This window comes from Pituophis catenifer, unplaced genomic scaffold, assembly GCF_029215685.1.
Source record: "Pituophis catenifer annectens isolate HBS135680 unplaced genomic scaffold, rPitCat1.0.hap2 SCAF_1, whole genome shotgun sequence".
NCBI lineage: Eukaryota > Metazoa > Chordata > Lepidosauria > Squamata > Colubridae > Pituophis > Pituophis catenifer.
The window spans coordinates 235,460,435-235,472,686 of record NW_027256881.1 but is presented as its reverse complement, the minus strand read 5'-3'; the positions used below and the strand labels follow the sequence as shown (position 1 = coordinate 235,472,686).

The 12,252-nt window shown below is 37.8% G+C and overlaps 2 protein-coding genes across 2 annotated transcripts; one reads left to right on the top strand and one right to left on the bottom strand.

Moving 5' to 3' along the window:
* Nucleotides 1-1,791: 1,791 nt before the first annotated feature.
* Nucleotides 1,792-2,730, top strand: LOC139327400 (olfactory receptor 5AS1-like). The gene is given in 1 exon segment (XM_070957218.1): nt 1,792-2,730. A coding segment is annotated over 1 exon segment (939 nt).
* A 6,899-nt stretch (nt 2,731-9,629) lies between these two features.
* Nucleotides 9,630-10,577, bottom strand: LOC139327399 (olfactory receptor 5L1-like). The gene has a single exon (XM_070957217.1). It carries the CDS (start codon nt 10,575-10,577, stop codon nt 9,630-9,632), a length of 948 nt encoding a protein of 315 aa, XP_070813318.1.
* Nucleotides 10,578-12,252: the final 1,675 nt, after the last annotated feature.

Here is a 12,252-nt window from a genome sequence, read left to right as displayed (position 1 = left end):
AACAAACAATTCTTATAATTGGCCCAGTTAGTAATATGATCTGCAATATGTATATCCTGAAGTTTCAAATTTCAAGGGCGGTCTTTCATGTGGTATATTCTAATGGTACAAGTGGGATGTAAGTGGGATTTCTACATTATGATTGAATCTGACAGGTCCAGGAAAAAGACATGTTGGTCTTAATGAAACAAAGAAACTTCTGAACACCATCAGAAATTGAGCATCCAAACTCAGACTTCCATATAATCAAGGAGACGTTTCAAGAGAAGTATTACTTTGTCTAGCACAGATAGAATCACTGTTTCCTGAACTCCTTTTTGTCTGGCTAGGAACAAATTCTGTCTTATCTGTGTTAGATTCAGTTTCTTTCCCTTCATTAAGTCCATTATAGTATTAATCTCAGTCATTGCAGCAGAACTTGGATTTCATATGAAAAACATTGAAAGGGTTGTCAGTTTCATACAGGGCGTAGCAGATTCAAAATTGGTTTTGAATCTTTTCCATGCCCTCAATCACTTTTCCACTCTGCTATCACACACTGTTTACAATTTTTTTTCTAAGTATACTTAACAGAACTAGAGTCAAGGGTCTTCACCCAATCTGCTTATGTAACTACTATTTTGTGCACAGATAGTCCTTTTTTTATATTCTCTTGCGCATAGATGTGTTTTGATATTCTCCTCAGAACTTCAGAAACATGGAGTATTAGAACTTTTTTAATAGGTTTGTTTCCCCATTCAGCTTCTTATGAATTGATTAATCTGGTAATAAGCCTCATGCTAAACTCTTCCCTTGTAGCCACTAGATGAATCTGGTCCAATAGAAAAAACATTGGGAAAAAGAAATTGAGGAAGACGTTGGTCAATAATATAGTGCTATAGGACACTGCGCACCAGAACAACTAGACACAAGAACAGTTTTTTCATGGACACCATCACTCTGCTAAACAAATAATTCCCTCAACACTGTCAAACTAGTTACTAAGTCTGCACTACTATTAATCTTCTCATCATTCCCATCACCCATCTTCTACTAATGACTGTATCCTTACAATTTATATTAACTGTTTCCTAATATGATTGGATTGCTTATTTGTACCGTATGACTATCATTAAGTGTTGTACCTTATGATTCTTGATGAAAGTATCTTTTCTTTTATGTACACTGAGAGCGTATGCACCAAGACAAATTCCTTTTGTGTCCAATCACACTTGGCCAATAAAAAATTCTATTCTATTCTATTCTATTCTATTCTATTCTATTCTATTCTATTCTATTCTATTCTATTCTATTCTATTCTATTCTATTCTATTCCAGTGCAGTGTTTTTCAATTGGGTAGGAGCAAAAGACAAGACTCTGTTACTGTTAGTGCTATGATCTCTGTCATTCTCCTTCGCAACATAGAAAAATGAAAATGGATTTTCAAAGGGGAAAAGAAAACAAGATTTTTTTTAAAAAAATATAGTGATCTAATTCTCTTAACATCAACATTCATAAAACTGAATTCCACTGAGAAAACTAATAGGCCAAATATGAGTTTGCCGAACTGTTTAAAGATAAATATTAATTGATGTATAATTAAGTTTCCTTTAACAGAAAATTTAAATATATTCAATGCAAAAAATTTTGATGCTGAAATGGGATTTTCTGGAACTAAATCTTATGTTTGACCCCCATGAAAAAAATCCCTTCAACTTTCGATTCAATTAATTCTCAATTAGTTCCCTTCAATTAGTTCTCAAATTTTGCATGATTTTCTCTTTTAGTGAAGACTCAACTAAACCAGTGAGATGATTGGAGGAAACTGCACTGATGTGGAAGAGTTTATTCTTCTAGGATTCACAGATCATGTAACCCTACAACGTGTGCTCTTTGCGATATTTTTATTGATTTATATTATCACTCTTGTGGGGAATATTGGAATCATTGTGGTTATGAAAAATGATTCTCACCTTCAAACCCCCATGTATTTCCTTCTGAGCAACTTATCCTTCTTAGATCTTTGCTATTCATCCGTTGTCACCCCAAAGATGCTGATGAATTTCCTGGTACAGAAGAAAGTCATCTCATATACTGGATGTTTCTTACAGCAATACTTTTATTGCTGTTTTGCAACTACTGAATGCTACCTTGTGGCTGTGATGGCATATGACTGATACGTGGCCATCTGCAACCCACTGAAATATACCACCACCATGTCCAAAACTGTCTGCATTCCATTAGTGATGTCCTGCTATATAGCTGGACTTCTGAATTCATCCGTACAAGTGGGATTTCGTTTAAGATTAACCTGCTGTCATTCCAACATCATCAACCATTTCTTCTGTGATGGACCTCCTCTGACTCATCTTTATTGTTCTGACATACAACTCGTTCAGATTCTACTCTTTGCTTTTGTAGGATTTAATGAGGTTGCAACTACATCCCTAGTGGTAATCTCCTATTGCTGTATCATTGTCACAGTCCTCCAAATGCGTTCACTTGAAAGTATTTACAAAGCATTCTCTACCTGCTCTTCTCACCTGATTGTGGTCTGCACTTTCTATGGGACTCTTCTTTTCATGTACCTGCGCCCCAGCTCCAGCTATTCCTTGGAGCACGACAAGATTGTATCGGTCTTTTATGTTGTGATCATTCCTATGCTGAACCCCATCATATATAGTTTCAGGAATAAAGAAGTTAGAAATGCCATGAAAAAAACATTTCAAAGAATAATCACCTCCAGGTGACTTGACACAAAATTTAGGAGAACATATTTATGCTACTCATTTGCCATGAATGCATTATGTCACACTTACAAAAACCCTTTGTGGAATCTACAATTGCTTTAGAGTTATTTTTTACTTATCCTTCCATAATTTTTGTGCTGAGTTTCTTTTATGCATGCAATGGATGTTCTTTGTCATGTCACTGAGCAGAACAAATTCCCTTCATGAAATCCCCATTCCAATAACCCTAACAGATTGATTATCCTTTTCATGTTTGTAGATTGCATTGGCTTCATAGGGAAAGTTGCTCCATCTCTCCAAGTTTCTGTTGTAACGTAATCAAAATGACTGCTCAGTCCTCCATATTTCATCATTCCTTCCTTCTGGAAGGAATGCCTTGTTTCTGAAAGGAAGCACCCATTTCCCTGTTTGGGAGTTACAGAGCCAAAGACAAAACACATTTTTTCACGTTTTCTTTGTTGGCAGCAGTATTAATGATACTATAATCCTACATATGTACATAAACAATTTCAGTGAAATTTATTTAGAGAAACAAATATAAAATTCTAATGCAAGCTCTAGATAGCTAAGGATTACCAATTAGAAAGATTTTATAGCTTTCTGATGCCTGTGTGAAAGCAAGTGTTGACAACAACTGTTCATTTATCCAGACTGCATGTGCCTCAAGTTCTCATTTGAAACCCCATGACTGTGACTCTAGACCTGGATCATCTGACAAACCTTCTACAATATTTGTACCCTTGGACTTCATTTGTTTCTTATTTTTGTTGATTTGTGATAGGAAAGGAAGGAAGGAAGGAAGGAAGGAAGGAAGGAAGGAAGGAAGGAAGGAAGGAAGGAAGGAAGGAAGGAAGACTAGAAAAGTCAGAAAACAGTTAAACATTAACGGTCATTCCCCTAATAATATGAAAAACAATTTTATAGTCAAAGTTCTACTCTATTCTACTATTAAAGGCTGTCTGTTTTGAAAAGGTTGAGATGAAAATATCAATTTGATCATTCTTCACATAACATACTTATACTGTGGGATAATCTCAGTCTGAAAGAGGAAGTAATTTATCTTTCCTATTTAGTTCATTGACTAATAAAGGCAAAAAACAAGTCAAAACATATATTTATAAGGATTTGTTTTAAAAAAAATGTGTTACAAATGTTTCAAATTACATATTTTTATATGGATTGTCCTTTTAAAAAGATGATGATAATTTCTTTAGTCTTAAGAGTCAGAAATAAAACAATGACACCAGAAACAGCTGGGAGCACTTCCATTTCATTATTTCTTACTTCTGATTGACCCAGTAATGAAATTCTCTGCAAGGAATAGAAAGAAATGTGAAATAATCTGTCTATTGACTGAACCGAAGTAATTGTATGTCACATCCATTTGGTTTTCTCGTTCTGCGATGGCCATCTTCCAGAATGCTTCCCAGTCTGACCTAAAGTTATAGTATGCCACATAATAGTCTATCCAAATACTAACCAGATCTGTTTAGCTCTGGTGCTCACATATGGTCAACCAGATGCTGTTCCCTGAAACATATCACAGCATATTTTCATTCTATTTCATTTTATTGGTTGGGGCAACCACAAACACTAGTGGGGAGGATTTTAAAATAACTATAGCATTTTTTAATAAGCCACTTTGATTCAGGGGATATGGAAACCAGGAGATTATGAGTTGTAGACTCCCTTCATCATAAAAGCCAGCTGAGTGACCTCTCTCAGCCCAACACATTTCACAGGGTTGTTCTGGTGGGGAAAATAGGAGGCAGAAGTAGTAGGTATGTTTTCCAATAGTTATATTTATACACATATATAAATACTATAAACACACACACACACACACATATAAAATCACGTTAATGATATCTTTTAGTGTGTTATGTTTAATCATGCATTTGTCAATCCAGTATGCAATAACATTTACAATTTAAATCTCTTTGTCCTAAAAAAGGCACCCAATTACTCTAATTTCTTCTTAAAACTCAGAATACTGAGCTCACACTATATTGATGGCAGCAACTGTACCGCGGTGGATGAATTCATTATTGTGGGATTTACTTAGGGGTGAAATGCTACTGGTTCAGGCCGGTTTGTCTGAACCGGTAGAAACAAATGTGATTGGTTCACCGAATTGGCAGTAAAAATGCTTTAAAAAGAAAAAAAAGTTCTAATGATGGCACGGCAGAGCTGATCGTCTGACCTTTTCTTTTACTTTTTTAAAGCATTTTTTTTACTACCCATTCAGGCAATAGGTAGTAAAAAAAATGCTTTAAAAAGTTTTTTAAAAGGTTCCGACAATTAGGTGTGACAATCAGCTGTGGCATGCGATCCTCAGAACTTTTTATTATTATTATTTTTTAAAGCATTTTTTACTACCTATTGGGGGAAGTCCATTTTTGTTCCCAGGAGGCTTCCTTGAGGCCTGCTAGGCCAAAATGGGTGGTGGTGGGGGTCCATTTTTGCTTCCAGGAGGCTTCCCTCAGGCTTGATAGGCCAAAAATGGGGGTGAGTGGAAGGATCCGTTTTTGCTACCAGGAGGCTTCCCTGAAGCCTGCTAGGCCAAAAACAGGGTTGGGTGGGGAGAGTCCATTTTTGCTCCCAGGAGGCTTCCCTGAGACCTGCTAGGGCAAAAATGGGGGGGGTGTGTGCAGATGATTTTATACTATGCTTAGGTCAGACCGAAGACGGCGAAGTTCTAAATTGTCTAAGCCTAAAATTTTTAAGCATAAGGTATTTTGTTGCGAGCAGAGGAGTGGAGGACTCTTCTTGTAAAATACCTCTGGAATCGTTTGGTTGTATTAATGTCCAATATTTATTTTATTTATTTATTTATTTTATTTATATACTGCCCTATCTCCATAGGACTCACGGCGGCTCACAACAATAAAATATCCAACAAAAATGTGTTAAAATACATGTTAACCCCCCCAGTCCAGATTGAACAACCATGTATTTAAATTGCGGCGGAAGGTGCGGAGATCAGGGGCCAACCGGAGCCCCAGAGGAAGTTGGTTCCAGAGGGTGGGAGCACCTACAGAGAGAGCTCTGTCTCTAGGGGTCACCAGTCGACACTGTCTAGCCGACCGCACCCTCAGTAGGCTTTCCCTGTGAGAACGCACTGGGCGATGGGGAGCCGTTGCTGGTTGCAGATGGTCCGACAAATATCCTGGGCCTAAGCCAATATGCAGTGCGGGTTCCAGACAGATGAGCTGTATTCAAGAATTGGTCTGGCAAAAGTTTTGTATGCCCTAGTTTGAAGTTCAATATTATCAGATAAGAAATTACTTGTCAGTCACAGATCAAAAGATCAAAAAAAGTCACAGATCAAAAGAAGGCATAGTCAAGACTTGACCAGACCTGAAATATCAATGTTCATTGACACTTCTTTTAAATGCCATGGAGTATGGAAGGAGCTTTTTTTTAATGTATTTTTTAATTCTCTTGAGCAGTAATTAAAATACAAAAATAATAAGTAGAGGAGAATGGTATGTTTTCATGTTCAGGACATGGAGTACCTTTCAGTGATCATTTAAGACTCTATTTAGAACTGTTTTACAAAATTATCCAACACACACACACAACACACACACACACACACACACACACACACACACACATACACACACACTTTTCCTTTATTATTCCATGGTTATAACTTTACTGAGTATGTACTTTTAAAAGAGGATTAAAAGTAGTTCATAACTCTCCCTACTAATACCCAGGATACTAATGATATCTAATACCCAGGATAATGCCCAATTCCCAACTAGTGATTAAAAGTGGTTCACAAGTCTCCCCACTGTTTACATCCAGAGGTAATGCATGCAACAACAGCATTTCTGGGTTGTAAATTGGTTGCCAAGAGTGTTGTTAGCTCAGCTACTCTTCAAGAGACTTATTTATTAATCTGAGTAAACTATTTATTTCATCAGCATTGTACAATCAGCAGAGAATAAGTGGCTTTAATGTATCTAAAGCCAGAGAGCTCATTTTTTTTAATATGCTTCTGCCAAAATAGATCAGGGACAAAATAATTGATTATTTGGATATGTTGTATCTGAGGGAACTGGCCCCTAACAATATAATCAAAGTGGGGAATAAGATAGAACTATGTATAAAAGTAAAGGGTTTTACATGCATGCACATGTCTCAGAAACACAAAATAATATGTGAGAATTGTTAAGAGAATACTAAAACTTTAGAAATCCTATCTATCATGAAGCTTGTCATCCCAAATCAGCTGATCACTAAAAGCAAAGACATGTAATTAAAATCCATGATCTAATCTTGCAGAAGATAATATTATCAATCTTTTGAACCAAAATTTGTCAAACTCCCTGATATTCAATCCTTATTTATTAAAAGTCGGCAATATCAGATATACACAAGCAGCCTGGTCATTCTCAGACTGAAAAATCTCCCTTGAATCAATGAGATGCAAAGAGAACAAAGCTCCTACATCCGTGATGGCGAACCTATGGCGCGCGTGCCACAGGTGGCATGCATAGCCATATCAGTGGGCATGCGAGCTCAGCTCCAGAGCACAAGCGCGCCAGCCACCTAATTTTCGGGCCTTCTGGACCCACCAGAAGTAGGAGAACAGGCTGTTTCCTGCCTCCAGAGGGCCTGGGGGGATGGGGAAGACCCATTTTCCTTTCTCACCTGGCTCCAGGGCCTCTCTATGAGTCTGGGGAGGGCGAAAATGGGCCCACCCCACCCCCAGAGGCCCTCCGGAGGCTAGAAAGGCCCGTTTCCCAAGTTGGGAATGGGCCATTTCCGGCCTCTGGAGGGCCTCCGGGGGATGTGGAAGGCCGTTTTCACCCTCCCCAGAATCATAGAGAAGCTCTGGAGCCAGGTGAGAGAGAAAAACAGGCCTACTGGGCCATCGTGTGTCGGGAGTGGGGGGGTGCATAGAATTATGGGTGTGGGCACTCACACACATGGCACCCCCACCCCCCCTTCCTGGCACACGATGGCAAAAAGGTTAGCCATCACTGTCCTACATCATTGGCAATCAGAAGAATAAAGAAGTTTAATTGATTTTCAAGTTTTCACTCTTCAAATCTTCACCAAATCTTCCATCTATTCTGGTAGTGTGAAAGTATAATTATAGTATTAAAGTCTTATTACAATTAATATAATACTGAGTAAGTACATCAGGCTGCCATATCGCTATATAATATTATAATTATAACATCAAAAGAACCATTATAAACTTTTTCAAAAAGAATTGTTAGACTCAATGAATACTATAGTATAAGGGGTAATCACTTGGGAGACATATGTAAAAAAAATTCAAGATGGCAGCTGCAACCACACATTCAAAGCTCTGCAAGCAATGCATCTAAAAAGGGATAGAGTTTTGATTTCAGGGTTGTGGCCAAATCATGATTATTTTGACTTCACCTTCTTCCATGGCTGTCTGTTACTAATCTATCCTTAAAATCTTTTTCAGGAACACATTCAGATTATCTCAAAACACCTTTTGTTCTTCTGAAAATGTTAACCAAAGGTTGCTTGGTTCACCAGTACAGATTATAGGGAGGTCTGCAGATTATGCATACTGTAGCATCTAAATACTACATGTCACCCCTGTTAACCAAAAGAGGACAATCATTCATGGCTGAAAAACATGCTTATTTTCTGTCATGCTTCCTCCCCTACCCCCTTTGGCCATGAACATTGAGCCGAGGTGGCGCAATGGTTAGAGTGCAGTACTGCAGCTACTTCAGCTGACTGCTAGTTCAGCAGATCAGCGGATCAAATGTCACTGGCTCAAGGTTGACTCAGCCTTCCATCCTTCCGAGGTGGGTAAAATGAGGGCCCAGATTGTTGGGGGCAATATGCTATTTAGTATACTGTCTGTGATGTAAGCCACCCAGAGTCCTCGGAGAGTGGGCGGCATAGAAATATGAATAATAATAACATTGAATGTATATATCAGATTACTGGATTGGCCTATATTGCAGAAATGTACATTTCACAGCCTCCCCCTGCTTCTCAAATTTAGGAATGTGTTATTTTAACATTTTAAGCATACTCCAAACCTTAACAAATTCAAATGACCATAAACGAAGGAAAAGTGATTCCTAAGAGTTGGTGCACACACTGGCCAAAATCCATGCACAGTTTTGTGTAAGGGCCCCAGGCTGCCTCAACAGTTAAAATAGTGCCCTGTTCTGCTCCAGTTTAAAAAAAAGGGTTCAAATGCTTTTTAAAACAGAGGACATTTTTCTGGCCTCTGCAGCTCCAAGATATCAGTAGAACATCTTCTTAGGGATGATGCCCCTAAGAAAGTAAGAAGCAGATGCTGATCCTTGGCACTCAGCTAAAATTGGTTCCTATTCAAATCCATCCTGTTTGCAGATTAGAATTAAGGAGGGGACATGTGGAGGTAGAAAAGAGGAGGAGGCAGAATAAGCAAGGACAAATCCCACTTATTATGAAGGGTGTTTGATTTGCCTCCTATTGTTACTCAGAATGAGCTCTTCAATACTTATTAACAAATAGATGTCAGAGTGTATGCAGGAAACATTTCCCCTGCCTGCCTTATCAATGATTTCTTTTCAGGAAGAACTCATGTGCCATCGCAAGCCTTTTTAGGGACATGAGCCTTATGAAGCCATAGTTTTATAATAAAGGAGACCATTATGAGAGAAAACATCCTGATTTTTATTCTGGTATATAAGTAATACTTTCTCTGCCAGTAGTCTTCAAGAAATACATTACAAAGCTACACAACCACAAATATAGGAATGCTGGAACTTCCTTTAGGTTTCCTTCTGAGAAATGCATTTATCCTGTCAATGCAAAGGACGGGTTTTTATGAGCACTTGGTTGATAGGGTCTGTCTTTATATATCACCTGGTTGCCTGACAGTACATAAGAAAATCTATTCAGCAGGTTGATAGAGAAAAAACTTTTCTCTTCACCAGCCTTTGAAAAGCTCCTTTTACTTCTTTGTTCCTCAGACTATAAATCAGAGGATTCAGCATGGGGATCACCATCGTGTAGAAGACAGAGGTAATTCTGTTTGAATCCCTTCCATGGATTGCATTAGGCTGGCAGTATATTAGGAGAATTGTCACATGGAAGACTGAGATTGCTGTGAAGTGAGAGGCACAAGTGGAGAAAGCCTTGTATTTTCCCTTGCTGGAGTGAATCTTTGAAACACACACGATAATTAAAATGTAGGACATGAGAATAATGATGATGGTACTACTCTCCACAAAGGTGGCAAAAATGAAAAGCAGCATCTTATTGAGCTGGGTGTCTGAACAAGACAGAGTTAACACTGGCACAACATCACAAAAGAAGTGGTTAATGATATTTCCACAGAATGGTAGCCGAAAAGCAGTGATCGTATGAACTAGAGCACAAATAATGCCCCACAGATAACAACTAAGCACTAGAAAGATGCAAACGTTTCTGGACATAATCACACTATACAATAAAGGATTACAAATGGCCACATAGCGGTCATATGCCATTGCAGCCAAGAGGAATGATTCAGCAACAACAAACATGATGAACAGGTACATCTGAACTGCACATGCAAAGAAACAAATGCTTTTTACTGCAGAGGCAGTACCCATCAACAATTTGGGTGTTATAGATGAAGAGTAACAAATGTCAATCAAGGATAAATGGCTGAGGAAGAAATACATTGGGGTATGGAGATGAGATTCAAACTTGATTAACAGGATGATCCCAAGATTTCCCACCACGGTCGTAATGTAGATCACAAGAAACATCAGAAAGAGAATGGCTTGTAGATCTTCTGGATGGTCTGAGAATCCCAAAAGAATGAATTGGGTCACCAGTGTGTAATTTCCTTTCTCCATTCCTTTCAGATTACAAACTGGAAAGTATCACATTTGATACAATATGAAGAGACATTTGACCTAGAAACCAGCTGAAGGACATGACGATTTGTTTCTGCATCATATTTTGTCCTTCAAAGAGTGATTTCTTTTTTCACCTGTGAATGATACTCCTGGGGGGAGATGGAGGGAGAAAAAGAGAAATAAAGAAAATAGCAATAAAGGAGTGTTTATCAACATTGTTTTTTTTTAAAAAAAAATCAGCTTGTGACTGCCAAACCAATCACTTACTAAAATCCATCCAAGTATTTGGAAAGAGATTTTAAGTAAAATTCTTCATAATGTTGCAATCCCAGTTGCAGTTATTTTTCTGTAACCTATTGGATCTATCTATCTATCTATCTATCTATCTATCTATCTATCTATCTATCTATCATCTATCTATCTGTCTGTCTATATGTCTATCTATATCTATGTATCTCTCATCAGCCATAAAGTCGAGACATCAGTCAAACAGAACTCCATTGCTAATTGAATGATGGACTGTGTAAGAAAGATCCAGCAGGACCAGCCATTATGGAAAAGTAGTCTCACATTAGTCAATGTTTCTATGAAGGTTGGAAATACTTGAACTTCACAGGCAGCGAGAACAGTTGAAGTATTAAACATATTTCCCAACTTAGAGCAGTTAGAAAATTATTGTGAATAATTTCCAGTTTAGTTAGCACCTGGTACACTAACAGTCAATCTCTACATCCAGATGAGAGCAAGCACACAAATCCCTCAGTACAGCTAACAAAAATATAACTTTATATTTGCTATGAAACATCAGCAGAATAAAAACATTTAACTGGCAAAATGGATAATAAGCGGCAAAAGCAAGTAAAAGAGACATGAACAGGTACAAATTTATATTATCTATATCTATCAAAAGGGGCATAAATTTCCAGAGCTACTACCAACTCTGTTACTGTTACTGTTACTACTAGGAATTAGACTGTAAGTAATTAACATAGATGATCCATAAAGGACCTTTCCCTTGGTTGTCCAGCTTTAATCCCTTATGTCCATAGTACTAACAGAATACTGATGAACATAGGATACTAATGATCATTCCTCTATTCTGCACCATGAAACTAACAATTTGGTGGTATGAGAAGGCCTCCAAAGACATACTTTTTTCACAAATTATTTTACTAGGTCTCTTTCTGTTGCAAGCGCATGTACCTTCCATATGTTGATCACAGTATACATGGATAAATAAAAACACTCTCAGATTGCAAACTGTAGCAGCCGTCTTCAAATTACCACAAAATGAGAAACAAAGTTGAAAGCCCCCTACTCAAGTTTTCAGAATAAACACTTAACTATATGGACAGCTTTCTGGTTTTCACAGGGCTCAGACTGAAGGGTGCCTGTTGAATTAGACAGTGAATGGATTCCAATTTGTCAAGAGGGTCCTAAGCATTGCTCTGCAAGGCTTCTAAGGGGCAATTCAATTTGACAAAGCTTTGATCAAATTACCTCTTTGAAGCAGTTTCTTAAACTGAAGCAAGGTTCAATTCAAAGGACCAGCTTCCCCATTATTGCCTATGTGCAAATCTTTTTCCTCAAAAAAACTACATTGGTTCTTGAATAGAATAAATTTGCCCTGCATGCCAACTTGCAAATAATTGAATCGTGCTTTCTTCACATT